The 16,011-nt window shown below is 39.0% G+C and overlaps 1 protein-coding gene across 2 annotated transcripts in view; it reads left to right on the top strand.

Annotated features, from left to right (window-relative positions):
* Positions 1–16,011, top strand: part of LOC121729170 (neurogenic protein mastermind-like) — a 78,806-nt gene that overhangs the window by 55,638 nt on the left and 7,157 nt on the right. Inside the window, exons 4-6 of one of the 2 annotated variants that reach the window (XM_042117600.1) lie at positions 4,992–5,115; positions 8,482–8,613; positions 15,117–15,374. In XM_042117600.1, the coding sequence (XP_041973534.1) occupies positions 4,992–5,115; positions 8,482–8,613; positions 15,117–15,374 (514 nt within the window). Of the gene's footprint in view, positions 1–4,991; positions 5,116–8,478; positions 8,614–15,116; positions 15,375–16,011 lie in introns of both variants that reach the window. The other variant, XM_042117599.1, reaches the window with a different exon arrangement.

Genomic DNA, 16,011 nt, shown 5'->3' with positions numbered 1-16,011 from the left:
GAAAGACGGGATAGTTTTTATCACGGTTAATTCATGAAGCCCTAAGCGGCCGCATCCGGCCGCGATAACAATAGATAAGCTATTGTGTCTCGTTATTCCACGATCGATGGGTCACCGTCATCACCATCTCACCATCCATTTATCACCATACAATTTGTTCTGCTTTACTACATATATCTTGCTATAGTTGTATATTATAATACATATAAATCCTTACTGAATTTTTTGGGAAACTGTAAGTTTTCTGATTGTTTAATAAAATAAAAATGGTACGAATTTACAGCAACATCGTTATTGTCCGTCCTGACTCCTGAATTATAGTCCTGTAGGCTGTAATAGTTGTACCAATGATATTATATGAAAAATTGAGCCGCACCAATCCAAATCTGCTAGTCCTGCATTTGGCAAATACATGTATCAATCAAATATATTACAGTCTCTATGCTCTACTATGTTGTTCAATATCGCAACCTCAATCGCAGCACATATTTACAGCATATCTAAGTGTAGCGGGGGCTTATGGAGTCGCTGAGGGGTAGGGCGGGGCGGGGAGAGGCGTGATGACGTATGCGTGACGTCACTGACGCGAGCTTCTATTAGGCGATTCGTACCGATATTGTATAAAATTTTTGTGCCTGGATCCGCCGTTTCGATTATAGATACTACGATGTTTATATTACAGCCATTAACTATGTAATATGTAGGTGGCCGTCGATTAGCTCACTTAGGTACTAGTTACTGAAAAAAGTTACCCTGTATTATAGGATTCGTATTGTGTAGGTACCGACTGGTATTGTAAATTTGTATCGTAGTGTTAATAATTGTAACCACTTGACACTTGCCACAGTTATTATTAAACATGAATAAATAATATGTGCGCTATTACAAAGTCAGCTTAAAAATTGTTTGTATGTAGTTGTTATTAATCAAGAATAGCAAATGATGAATATTAATCAATAAGTTGTAGTGCGGAGATTTTTCCGGTTCTGTACGTTTCCCACGACTCGGCGAATTTGTATACTAAAGTAATTCTAATATAAAACATCATCACCCACTTTCTCTGGCTTGGGAAACGTCTGTTTCGGCGTGTCCCATACATGATTTTCACGATACAGTTATCATTTAACACCTAATTACTATAAATTATGTACTAATTAAAAACAAATGTTAACTTTTATTGCTTAAAATAATTAGTTATCCTACAAAATGCCTCCCAAGTTTTGCCGTTGGAAAGGTGATTTTTATAGTGCACACGTGTGTGCGTAACATTCGAGCAACTCCTTTACAACGACCTTTAGGTCGCTGGTCGGTACCTCCATTCCGAATTTCATCAAAATCATGACGCCTAAATAAAGCGTTAAAAAGTAACATATATACACACATATACTTACTCAAATCCTACGTAGGTAGGTACCAGGTGCCCAACTTGGTACCTAGTAGTCAGTAAACGGCAGCGGTTTAATGATAGTATTTAACAGAGAATATAACGTAATATTGTGATAGCGAACTCTATAACATCGTGGGACTGTTTCAAGCCATTGTTTCACTCAATAACTATTACTTTGACCTAATACGTACTCGAACGTAGAGTTCAATTAACTTCAGTTTATCGCTAAAATATTTTAAACTTTAAAGTGAATCTACATTAATAAAATGCTCTACGCATTTATTCTACGCAACTTATTGTAAGCTCTCTGGGTAAACTTTGAATAATATTATAGTACAGCAGAGTACAACTCTACATTTTATATTTCAATCACTTCTACAGAAACAACGGCTACTAATCCGAAACTCTCATCATCCTACAGCATCCGTAGAATTGATTTCTGATTTAAATGACTCTACATTTTGCAAAATCCAAAGTGCACTTTAAATAATAATATAGTACAGCTCTACATATTTTCATATTTTAATAATTTCTACAGAAACAACGACCTACAGACTACATTATTCGTAGGATTCGTTCTGGTTTAAAATACTCTACATTTCATAAAATCGTAAAATCTTAATTCTATTTTTGAAATACAGAAAATACGAAAACAATGGGTTATAATGTTGTAATATTTTAAGCCCTAAGACGGTCGCGTGTGCTAGTCTAGACTGGTTATCAGTTAGAATCTGGCTGCATTCCACGACACGGTGAAAATACTGTTAGCTGATCTCCATGCGAAAGAAAAGCATGGGTGAATGAGATGCATATATTATGTTCGTTTTGTTTTAACTGCTGTAAAAATTGATTTATATTTGCCAAGCTAAATATTATAATGATTTTCAAAATTGAACTCCTGAAAATTGTTGGTGAGCTGTTGGCTGGTGAGTCTGATTCGCTGATATGAAAAGAGATTGCCCTTATTCTGTCTAGTAGAGAGTAGGAGACAGCGATTTAAGTAGCGAAGAGTGCGTAAAGTTCAAAATACTACCCGTCTATGTAGAATATTATTATAGATGGATAAACGGCCAAAATGTCCGGGCGACGGGCGTTTACCCATGTATAACTGCGCTACACATTCGTCACATGCTGAGATTGGCGGGCGCGTGGAAAGCGATGCGCAACTAGATTAGCGGTTCCGTTAGGCCGTCTGGTACGATATAGCTTAGCGGCCACTACGAATATTATACCGGGCGGCGACCGTCGTCGGGGACCCTGGAGGAGGAGGGAGGGGGGACGAACAGGTTCGCGGATGCTGGGCCCGTACCGTCCGCGTCAAACGCCCAGCTGTCACCGCCGAGACAAAAACCTGCATCCAGTATTATTGCTCATATCCTCTCAATGACTAATGCTCAATGACTAAGTTTCATTAATAGGAAATATATTGTTGTCCCTATTAGTCCCGAGATGGTCCCCGCTGGGAGAATTTGCCGTTGAAATTACTCGTTCGGACTGGAGTCTGTAGTCAAAGTCATTAAAAATTGTAATGATGTTCTCTATTCTCTACAACAGATTGCTTCTTATCAGAAATAACGTGCCCCATCAAAGATCCATCAATCTTTAAATGTCCAACTTCGATGTTATTGCTGTGGCTGTCCTTGAACATATCTTTTGTAGAATTTCTAATTAAGACTGGAAGACTTTGCAATAAAATTTGCAATTTTATTGTTTTAGAGCAAAACCAGTTCACATGAGGACATAGATGGAAGGTTTCAAGGTAGATTACAAAACTTACAAATACGTATATGTATATTAAAAACCTTAAGAGTATTTGCTGTATATTGTACAAAAATACTCATTTAGTGAAACTTTACTGGCATTAGTTATAGATTATACCTAATTTTACTACATTACATAAATGCCCATTAATAAACCTTGCTAGAAGTAATTCATCAATTTCTAAAATACTAAATCTAATTAGGGTTTTACCTACGACTTCTCTATTGTAGAACCAGATTTACTGTAATATAACACTTATGACTTATGAGCCATCAGTAGCCCGATACAGCAGTCCAATTACTTTTGTTAAATTCGCAGTTAGGTTCTAGCACACTGTTTAAAATCTAGTATTAGTACTCAGTGATATTAAAATCGTGCGATTGCAAGTGGAACATCTTGCGCTGTTATAACAAGCATAGGCCTTCATGCGCCGACCCATATAAAGTACAACAATATGTATAAGTAACCAAGACTGGCGCAAAATCTGGACTCTTTACATTGCATGGCTGCTAACTTGATAAGCGATAAAGACATGATGATGATGAGAAACAAAAGTCTCGACGGATGTCGTATTGTTTTATTTGTTGCCGATCCGTATCCTATTTCTTGTATTTTTTATACGAAACAAGTTTTCTGGCGACCAGTTTCTTGCGTTAGATACGGTTTATGTAGTTTAATATACGTTCAAGTGTGGGAGTGGAAAATTACTATTTTGTTCGAAATCAATGAGAAAGATATGCAGAAACAATGTAGTATCGTGTTTGAGTTCTCTACACTCTTCTAACGCTTTACCAGCAAGAGCAGGGCACTTCAGCTACTAAAGAAATGAGCATCTAAAAATAAAATATGAATTCAGTGAATTAAAGATAAAAGCAGTTGCCCACGCTGGGGAAAATCGATCGAGCAGCCAGGACCTCCGCCCACGAGCACGGCCGTGGGCGGCTCGCTCATCCAAAACGGATGATGTATAAAAATAGAGAATGCAATGAGATTTTCAATCTCCGACCCGAGCGAAAGGTTTAAGAGCCCCCGCAGACTAAAGACTTTTAGTCGGCCGATAGTTTGACGAAATTAGGGTTTTTGTACTTTATTATCCGTCGATACAAATAGTTTATTGTGCGCACCTATGGAGGTGTATGGACATCTTAGTACTGATTCGTTGGACTAACTATCTGCCAACTAAAAGTCTGCAGTTTGTTACGGCTTTTAAAGACAAAAAGTAGGCGCGCCGGATATAAGGCGCATATTTTAAACTGGTACTACTGCTTATGGATCTTTTTATTATGTACATATTTTATAGTTAGTATTAGCAAGGTTACGCCCTATGAGCCTTTGGAATGAAGGACGAAAGAGCTAGTGACGTCATATTAAAGCGTTTGGTAATGCCCTGCAATATGAACAACACGATATTGTGTCACTTTTCGAGTCTTTATCAGTAACAACTGACAACCCAGGCTCCTAAAAATTGTAGCAATCTCATATTATCTGTATATTAATCTCTCTATTTTCCTGTTTGTGCTTTAAGCGCCGCCTCCAAGGTAGTCTTGGATAAATGTAGGGTAAACCTGTAGAGAAGCATGAGATGGATTTTATAGCTTGAGAGGTGTCGTTAGATTCGTGTTTATTGTGAGAGTGACACGAGGTGAATCAAAATCCAGTCGGGTTTTTTAGTTTATTAGGGTCCCATACCCAAAAAGTAAAAACTTCGCTGTCCGTCTGTCGATCCGTATGTCTGTCTCCTGGCTGTAATCTCATGGACGATTGCTAAACTGTCGAAAAATTGTTGCGCGAGTCCGACTCGCACTTGGTCGATTTTATTACAATTACATTTTTTTTTGTCCAGGTGTCAGCGGCGCAGCACATGCAGGTGAGCGGGTCTGGCGGTGGTCACGTGACGGCGGCCGCGCAGCAGGGCATGTACGCCAACTTCCAGCACCAGGGCGCGCCGTCGCCGCAGCATCACCAGGGTAAGCATAAAAATGGCTTCAAAAGTATTCTACCGCGGGAAGGAGAGAACTTTTGTGTAATCTTATAAAATCAACTCTTGTAAAATCACTGAGGTTATGTAGCTCTGGGGGCCCTGTAATTACTGTGATTACACTAGTAATATTTAATTTAGTAACAGTGGGGAAACAAAGTAAAATGCTAGCCCACAGTGGAGTACAACCTTTATACAAAGTCATCATATTATGCCGAAGAAACTTTTCACAAATATGGATCCATGTATTTTTAAACCAAAACAGGTTGATGATGATGATCACCATTACTATTTATTACTAATGAATACAATTCGTTAAATGTTAAAAAAATGTTAAGGTTAACTAACAATTACATAACAAACCAGAAGATCATAACGTCTGTGAGCGTGACAATGTCTCGAGTTTCGACTTTTACTTCGCGAGGGAAGTGCTCCCCTTTCACTTCCGCGCTTCATTTTGTCCGTAATGAAACGAGTATTTGACAATTTGTATGATTAAGAGCCCCCGCAGACTGCAGACTTTTAGTCGGCCGATAGTTTAGTTAAACGCCTAAGGCCAGGTAGACAATAAAATTAGCAGCTCGATGTTTATTCTCGATTATTGATTCAAAGTCATGTACATTAGGGACTACCTGGCCTTAATTAGTGCAAAGGTGTATGGTAGTGCAAACGATTTAGTATCGCCCGATAATAATCAATGATACGAAAACCTCAATTAGGTAAAACTATAGGGCGACTAAAAGTCTGTACTCTGTAGTTTTTTTTTTTAATGAAATAAGGGGGCAAACGAGCAAACGGGTCACCTGATGGAAAGCAACTTCCGTCGCCCATGGACACTCGCAGCATCAGAAGAGCTGCAAGTGCGTTGCCGGCCTTTTAAGAGGGAATAGGGTAATAGGGGAGGGTAGGGAAGGGAAGGGAACAGTTGAGTGTAGGGAAGGGAATAGGGTAGGGGTTAGGGGATTGGGCCTCCGGTAAACTCACTCACTCGGCGAAACACAGCGCAAGCGCTGTTTCACGCCGGTTTTCTGTGAGAACGTGGTATTTATCCGGTCGAGCCGGCCCATTCGTGCCGAAGCATGGCTCTCCCACGTTTGCGAGAGCTCTATGTGCTTATGATGTTGGCTTGTTGCACTGTCGATTGATAGGTATCAGCATATTATAATGTGTTTTGTGTCCTTCGCTCAATATGAAAGAAATGGGATCGAAGTCGGAAAAGTTCTTTAGATTCTCGAAATTATTTGAAGATAATCATAAAAGCACGAATAAAGGCAAAGAGTAACTCGTAACTTTATTACCTATCGTCAACAATAACTATTTCAGCGCAAACGTCAAACAAGATCAAAAGTTGAAATATGCAAAAAGTAAATTAAGTCCAAATCAAGTCAGATACATACAAGAGTAAAGCGTTTATTTTTCATAACGCTCGGTACATTGCACTAGTGAGTAGTATTATAGTCTACATCTCTACACCTCTACGAAGACTGTAGAACTTGTAAAATACGCCTTATGCTGAAGGGTTAAGTCGTATGGCTCATACTGCAGTAGCCAGGGGCGTAGCTAACAGTTATTGTTACAGGGCCCCCGGATTACTCTATTCTGAGTTCTGATGTGTAAGACAAATCTCAAAAATGTAATTTCTAAAATAATATTTATTTATCCATTATATATTTCGCTTCGTGGTGGTTATAGGGGTAAGGCTCTGAAGATAGTGCCATAGTTCAAATTCGTCAATTTCGACTTCTACTCAACCTTCGTACAGTTACGCCGGTATAAATAGTCAGTACTCAAGATGCATCTCGGTCTCAAGACACGGTTCAGGCTCTGTGATTGGTTGTCTGTCAAAATTTGGACCAATCATAGTGCCGAACCGCATCTTGAGACCGAGATGCATCTTGAGTACTGACTATTTACACCGGCCTTAGACAAACAAGCAACACTGTGTTTGTGTGATTCCCAAACACGAGGCAAAGGGCCAGTCTGAAGCTGGCTACGCCACCGACATACGTTGTATTACGTATGGAAGGGTCTGCGAGGTTGACGCACGCGATCTCAGCATCACAGCTTGAGATGACATAAATTGACGACTTTATTGCGCTTTATACTCACGAATTCCACATGTGAATTCTTGTTGTACGCCCAAACGCTATTGCTAATTGGGAAACGCGATTAACGATTTCTGTCTAATGGCCCGTTCCAGATGTTTCGGTGGGTGACAAAAGCGTGTAGCGATAAATTAAGGGCTAATTTGTAATTAGATAAATTAGAGACCTAACGATTCCGAAGTTTAAATTCGTAGGCAGTTAGCAATTAGCATAGCAAATATTCAGGATACGTCACCAGGAATATCATAGAGTTTTTGAAGATAATGAGTTTTTAAAATATTTTTTCTTTTATAAATAAGAAGTAACTCTAGTGTTGTTTTGTAACTATTAACTTGTGTGTATGTCGTGTTGTTTTATCAATGGACTAAAACGAGTTTGTGAAAAACACATTTTAAGGCGTACCCTTTTATAACATGTTCTTCACACGATGACAAATACATCCACTTGGCACTTGGCACAGCGTTTTATTCCTTTTTGAAATGTTTCGGAAGTTGATTTATTTGGAGTAATTATTGTTTATACGACGAGTTGTGTTTTAGTTGTTTTAAATAAAAGGTAATGAATTAAAAACAAAAAAGTAGACTGCAGTCGTCACTTCCAGCTGCATTAATTTTTGCACTTGAAAATTATAATTTATAACGGACAGACGATTATGGGTTTTGGTATTTTTATTATTAATATAATTTTACCCTATATTAGGATAGCCTAGTTATAATAACATATTATGCTAAAGATTATGTAATAAAATTGTAAGCTATAAAACGTTAATATCTTCGTTGTACGGACTTTTGGTTGGCTTACCTTTAAAATATAAGAACTTATAATCCATGGAAGCTCTACATAATACAATATTATCTGGATCTTTTGGTCACCAGTTTATTATTGTGCACAGACTTTATAAAGTTTATCAAGCATCTCTTTATCAGCCGTATCATTTATACCGAGCCAAAAGGTCCAGGGTGTAAAAGTTTGTAGAAAAAAACATTTTATAGACTGCCCGAAAAGTTTTGTGGGGCCTCCCAAAGTTAGCTACGCCACTGATTCGTAAATCTATACTAATATTATAAAGCTGAAGAGATTTTTTGTTTGTTTGAATGCAATAATCTCAGGCACTATTGGACCAATTTCACAAATTCTTTGACCAATGTATAGCTAAGAATTAAGGTGTCCCTGAGTGCTATAGACTATATATGTACCACGGGCGGAGCCGGGGCGGACCCCTAGTTAATAATATGTTTTTTTTGTAGCAGGCAGTGGTTGCGATTCGTACTCGGTGTCGCAGTCGCAGAGCATGAACTTCATGTCGTCGATGCGGTCGCGGCCCGCGGCGCCGACGCAGCAGCAGCCAGCCGGCCCAGGGAACTCGCCGCAGCAGCCTTTGGGTAAGCTGCTTATAATCGCGGTTTTAGTTGTACCATCAGAGACCTCTTTTACATGGGGTCTTCACGCATCCCGGCGGATTGGGGACATCGATCAGGGTATGTGGGACTCCCCTGGCGTAGGGTTTAAAACTAAAACCCCATGGTGCCATACTCCCCGCTCAAGGTAGAGTTGCGGGTACGATAGAACAACTTGAACGACCCTGGGACAATAGGGGGCACATTTCTATAATTTGGCGGTTTGGTAACCACGAGCGGTCATAGGTTGGTTTGGTACCATCAGAGAAATTAAATCTTAGGCAGTTGGCGGATCTCCCTTATTTGGTTGGGTAGTGACAATATTACAAGTCGCAATCTGTCAGCTGGGCTTCACACAACTGGCCTTTGTTCCTCTCCAGATTTCAGCTATTTCACAGCTATTTTATGTAGCTTCTGCACCAACAAGAGCGCTAAGCCATCGCGTCTGATATAAGTATTGATCTAACTCAGAACTCCATTGTTTTTGATGTCTGTTGTCTGCGGGGCTAAAATGGTCACATTTAGTAATTCCTCTCAATCAATTCAACAAATGAATTGTCAAAACTGTCAAACTGACAAATGTCAAATCAGTACGAAAATACAGAAATGAATTGCAAGCAGAGTTGCATTTTGCGGTTTTAGAAAAATGAACCATATTATGATTCATATCATGATTCTTCAAAGCGACCATTTTAGCCCCGCTGATGTTCGCTCTAGAGTTCTGCTAGTACAATACCAACTATATCCATAATTCTATTAAACAAATATTATAAATGCGAAAGTATGTCTGTCTGTCTGTCACCTCTTCACCCCCAAACCGCTGCACCGATTTTTCTGAAATCTAGTATGGAGGTCTTTGAGTCCCGGGAAAGGACAAAGGATACTTTTGTTCCTGAAAATTGTACGGTTCCTGTGCGATAAACGGCTTTTGGCCGAACCGAAGTCAAATATAAGATTATAATTTTGGAATTGTTTCCAAACCGATAGTATTTAATATGAAACATCCCAAAATAGTGCATATCACGCGTACCCGCCCACACTCGGCTACCTACACCGAGCGAGTGTATATGACATTTTCACCGTCCGGCTATTAATACGAATATGATTTTAATTATAATTGGCATCTGATCGTATAGGTAGGGTATCGATGTTTGATTTTATTCGATTTTCCTAATACAGAAGAGTCTGATTATGTGTTTGTGTATCAATAGTCATCTAAAGAGATGGCTCTATATAATTATACGCCATTGTGTAGAGTCGACTCGGTGGCAATGAATTGAGTCTCCAGTTGAGACTGAGAGTGTGTGCAAACTGCAAAAGTTGGCCGTTGGGGACAGGGGTAGTCAATCAATATTTTCTTACAGATACCTACGGAATAGTTTTCATATTTTTCTTGCGCAGGAGTCATTACTCATATCAGTCAATATAGTTACCTGTCACACTTGTCTATAGGTCGCGGCTCGCGCACAACTTTAAGAACGCACGGTCCTAAGGGGCAATTACAGGTGCATATCATGTACACTATCTACCAATAACGTATGGCAGCTACCAATAAAGTGTGCTGCTGATCGCGATCGGCCAATAACGACTCATATTATGATCACTCTACGGTAGAGTCTCTACCAATAGCGTGTCGCCATATGAGCTGACCCGACCCGCTCACCCCTCGTCTCACCAAAGACATCTAAAAAATAAAAAATTAACAATGCCTCCTTCCATTCTTAGTTGTTACTGAGCGATCTTACAGTAGTGCGCGGCCTATTTTTTTATTTTTTTTAATGAAATAAGGGGGCAAACGAGCAAACGGGTCACCTGATGGAAAGCAACTTCCGTCGCCCATGGACACTCGCAGCATCAGAAGAGCTGCAAGTGCGTTGCCGGCCTTTTAAGAGGGAACAGGGTAATAGGGGAGGGTAAGCATGGGAAGGGAAGGGAATAGGGGAGGGTAGGGAAGGGAATAGGGTAGGGGTTTGGGCCCCCGGTAAAGTCACTCACTCGGCGAAACACAGCGCAAACGCTGTTTCGAGCCGGTTTTCTGTGAGAACGTGGTATTTCTCCGGTCGAGCCGGCCCATTCGTGCCGAAGCATGGCTCTCCCACGTATACCAATCGTGTCTACAAATACGTACAATATGTAATGCAAGTTCTTATGTATTATCATGTCGGTCGATTTGCATTTAGTTTTGCATTAGCAGGTGCAATTAATGCAGCTGTTGCTTGTTCGTGACGAAGGTCAAAGGTCGCACCTAAAATTGTCTTTTGTATGAAAAACCCTTTTTTACTTCCTGCAGATTGTATTTGAATGCGCCATTTATGTACGTGTGATTTTTAGCCTAACTTGATATTACAACATTTAAAATGAACATTTTTGATTTAAAGAGTTTCGTTAAAAAAAAATACTTATTACTAGTGGGAAAAGACTAACGCGAACGGTATTAACTGTTTAATGTTATCAGAACGTACATTCGAATTTAGAAAAAACCCACAAGTTATCACTTATCGCATTGGCCGACAAAAGTATTTTATTTTACTCTTTCCTTGAGCAAAGGAATGAGTGAGAGGAAAAATCCAAAAACAAAAACAATTGTATGAGGCATCGCCTTTCGGGGTCGAGGCGACGAGGGCCTTGGCCGACACTGCTCCTTGTTTACATGTAAACTATGACATAATATTATTATATTGCACTGCTAAAAAGCTGCAGTGCAGCGTAGTGATAAGCTGATACTGAGCCTCAGTAGCCGAGGTAGAAGCTGATTAAAGATTTATCCACAAGTGCCTTATTATATTGAAATATTCACGCTTGTCCATGTCCTTCTGTCATGTAGCTTTTCCAACCTATCAGACGAAGACAGCAACATGACGAGCGTAAAGTTTTTTTTATACGGGAAAAAAGTTTAAAATAATTATGAATCATAAAAAGAATTGTTTTAAAACAGGACCAGTGATTCACATGACACATCACAATTCACAGACTCAGGATTCTCGGTAGAAATGAAACATCCAAGTTTTTAAGTGACATCCAAAAAGGAGGCTAACAATAGTTGCGTTAGCAGTTTTCCTTGGACAAACCATGTCCATGCCGCGTTGTAAAAGATGTATTATGGTCTTAAACTCTTAGCCCTTAGGTCTAAATATGTCTATAGACTAGAGTATAGACCAAGTTGCCGCTTGACCAAACAGACGAAAAGCGCCGCTGAATTGAGCATACGCAGAATCACATGAAAATACGTAGTACCGCGTTTGCAGTTGTCTTTTCTATAGCTTTCTTGTCTAAGGCTTTTGAACTGGTCGAGCAGGAATTTTGTTGATGTTGTATACTAATAAACTAACATTGAAATATGTGCGACGAAATAATTGAAAGTCGAATTTGAGTTGCGTAACCTACGTCTCATTGTGATACCATCGCGACGAAACTCGGCACTAGCGAGTGAAGGACAAGTAACACTACAATCTTACTGTATGAGGCCGACGTACAAAATCTGGGGCCGTCACGTTCCGAAAAATGTTTCCCCTGGACTTTTTTAACGAATTCTAACAAAAAAATGCAGCTGTAAAGTAACCGTTTCGTTTCAAAATTCAAAGAGTATTTTTCCGGCGCCTCTGTACCCAAACTCAGACGGTTTTAACCATACACCACTCAGGCACATACAACATTCGGCACTCCAGAAATTGTAATGAGAGACATTAAGGAAGTCGGTTAAAAAAAGCGACGTGTGCTCTTTACACCGCTAAAACGTGTCACATTTGAGCTTCTCGATTTTATAGTGATTTCGCTTGGAGTTAGGACTCTATTGTCTACAATGGCTAATGGCTATACAATTTTTTCACTGGTGTTTCCAATCTATCCATTTTGTATGGCGTCCCTAAGCATAGTTAGTACGTGAACGATTGCGTACATGAAGAGTATTATGTTTTTTTTAGGGTTCCGTACCCAAAGGGATATTACTGAGACTTCGTTGTCTGTCCGTTTGTCTGTCTCCAGGCTGTATCTCAAGAACCGCTAAAGCTAGACTTCTGAAATTTTCACAGATTGTGTATATCTGTTGCCGCTATAACAACAAACTGTAAACAAAATAAAATTAATATTTGAAGGGGGCTCCCATACAACAAACGTGATTTTTTCGCCGTTATTCGCTCTATATCAATAATGGCAAGAGGTAGGCACTTGAATTTTTCACACATTATTTTGTTATAATATATGTGTTTTTTAATATTGAATAATAATTATTAATAATAAATTAAAATACATCTTACATACAAGTAACAGCCTATATAAAAAAAAAACACAATTTTTAGCCTATTATTGCTCTGTATCGGTACGGAACCCTTCGCACGCGAGTCCGACTCCCACTTGGCCGATTTTTTTCTGTACGTATATTATCACAGTCTGGCTGGTTAGGTGGAGTATTTAATAACAATTTATTATTTAAACACAAACATTAAACACAGTAAACAAAGGTTTCTACTCTTTGGTTTTATCAGCCTACCTAGTATACGCCAACGAGATATCTCACTCTACATGTTTTCTCGATGTTTGATGGTTTGTCTCTTCATCTCTATTCACCCTAGCAAGACAAACATTTTTTCTCGCGTAGATCTGTCATCGAAATAACACATTTTTATAGAGTTTGGTCGAGATAATGTCGAGATTTTGACATTATGAGACGAGTAACTACTCGTCTCATAATGTCAAAATATAATTATCTCGAGAGTGAGATATCTCGTTGGCGTATGCTAGGTAGGCAGACTTGGTCTTGAACGAAGTATACCTAATGAGAAACAAAAAATATTCAAGCATACAAAAAATTACATAATCTAAATTACCATTAGGTGTTGTTCTGATAATAATTGCAAATTGTTAAAAGGCAACCTATGATGCAGCTATAAAATTGAATCGAATGCACTATAATTTTTCCCCTGGACGTTACTTTATTGGATTTTTCGAGTTGGTTACTGAGCCCAAAATTGAGTTGAGAATTCCTAGTTAATGCATCTAAATTCTCAGCAATTTTCCATGAAAATATTAAATAAGAAATGACGATTCCGGAGTCCCGAAATTTATAGACATGTAGGTCGGATAACTCGGATTCTACTAGAATCCTACATAATATATACATATACATGTAGACATAATCCAACATAGACTGTAGACATCAGCTGGCCGATTCTGTATCGTACATTTGTGAGTTAATCACTGTAGAGTTTAGATTTCTAGAAAATATTGGAGATTCGCGCTAGCTATGCAATCGGGTCAGCCGTCGCCCGTCAGGCTTGTATCCTTGTATGTAACATGTAAATTGACTGCATTTGCTAGCGTCATACACTGCACTAGCGTTATATCGTGTTTTTGGTCGGCATATTTTATATACCTTACCTGAAATAGGTTCTAAATAATTATTTGTATTAGAGTTCTTCAAATTTTTATATTTAATGCAAAAGCTAACGCTAAGATTATTGAGTCGTTAATCGTTATATTCCGTGCATATAGTATGTGACTATCGTTGCCTGTCAAATGGCTTTAACAACATGGAAGTAAAGACATGGAATAGCTTTAACGTGGAGAAAAGATTTTTATCAATCCCAATAATGTTCTAGATTTAGTAAATAATATGTAGAGACGGGTTCTATCCAAAATGATTTTGTTTTCTGATTGCAATATTTCAAATTAATTTGATTGTGTACCTAATAGGCACTCACGTTCAAAAGTACTCGTAAGTCGTAGCTAGTGTTGTTATCCTATTAATTAACATAACTAATTAGCATGTAGCGACATTTTATGTTTACTACACGAATGTATAATCAGACATGACAATGAAAATTTTTGTGTCGATAAGACCTCCGATTGTTATCGATACAAATTATATTGGCTGACGATTAGATTAGAGAATGACTTTATTAGAAAAAACTGCTTTCGTAATCAACTTTTCCGTAACTGAAATTATAATCTTATTAGAATTTTACGCGCGAAGCGACTTTTTCAGCGTTCCGAAAAAGTTGGTATTTACTCAATAACGAGAAAAAAAAGGAGTATTTTCAAAATTATATTTGACTAGTTGATGCCCGCAGCTCCGCGGTGCAGAAATTCTATACTGTACTCGGCGAAACATGGCGGTAGCGGTCATTGACTCCCTGTCAAAAACTTGTCATTTTCTTTTTGCCGCGATTGACAATGTAGTGTCAGATGTTGTCAATCGCGGCTTTGTATAGAAAATGACAAGTTTTTGACAGGGAGTCAATGACCGCTACCGCCATGTTTCACCGAGTACAGTACAGTAGTATATTTTTCTAGGATAAAATATTGTATCCTATGTATGTAGTATGTTTTTCCTGCGTATAGTGTCGCATAACCAAAATTTAACAAAATCGTTTAGGTTGTTTAAGTGTGAGGAGGTAACAGACAGACAGACAGACTTCCGCATTTATAATATTAAAGTATGAATTTTAATAATTATCAAAAATCGATATTAAACCAAACAATTTAACTTGAAGGTATCGCAGCGGCGGGGATTTCGCGCGAGCAGCAGGCGAAGATGTTGCAGCAGCAGCAGCAGCAGATGTTGCGGGCGCAGCAGCAGCAGATGCGGCCGCCGCCGCCGGAGTACAAGGCGCGGTTTGTGGGGGCTCGCCCCCGGACCGCGGCCCCCGCGCCCCGCGCCTTCGCCCCCCACGCCCGACACTACCCGCCCGAGTGGAGGCACGTGCTCATACAGCAGCAGCAGCGGCAGCAGTTCCCGCACCACCATCAAGGTAATTGTGGTCTTACATCCGTACAGTTACAGCATTGTAAATTTTATTTTAAAAGATTAATTTTTTTACCTCACTTTTTTTTGGTAAAAAAAGTGGGCCCCGTGCGAGTTTCTTACGCCGGTTCTTCTCACCGGGATAGTTCCCGAACCGGTGGTAGGCACCGTAGCTAATATTAACATTCTGAAAGTATTTTCTTAAAATCTACTCAGAAATAAAACATTTTTTATTTATTTTATTTTTTATGTACACCAGCTAATGTAGAGAATGCATATTATGTAAAAATTGCTAAATGTCATGGCGTGTGCAATGCGTTATGTCGAATCCCATAAATAAAATTAACTATATAAATTATAAAATATAGTATTATAAATTTAGGCCAGGGGTCAGCAACTACTCCATTATACACATTTGGAAATGCAAATGAACCGAGAAAGCAAAATTTTGGATATTACGTGGGGAATGGTGAAAAAAAAAGGATTTCGTATTTCGACGGCCGACGGGGAACCGAGTTGATGAAAAAACTAAATTTAACCCTTTTTTCAACATGGCGGAAAACCCACAAGGTTGGTCGACAATTTGAACTTAAGCCAATAACACGTAATATCCAAAATTTGGCTTTCTCGGTTCATTTGTATTT

The sequence above is a fragment of the Aricia agestis genome, chromosome 7 (genome assembly GCF_905147365.1).
Source record: "Aricia agestis chromosome 7, ilAriAges1.1, whole genome shotgun sequence".
NCBI classification, from domain to species: Eukaryota; Metazoa; Arthropoda; class Insecta; order Lepidoptera; family Lycaenidae; genus Aricia; species Aricia agestis.
The sequence above is the reverse complement of the archived record's forward strand: the minus strand, read 5'-3'. Positions and strand labels throughout refer to the sequence as shown.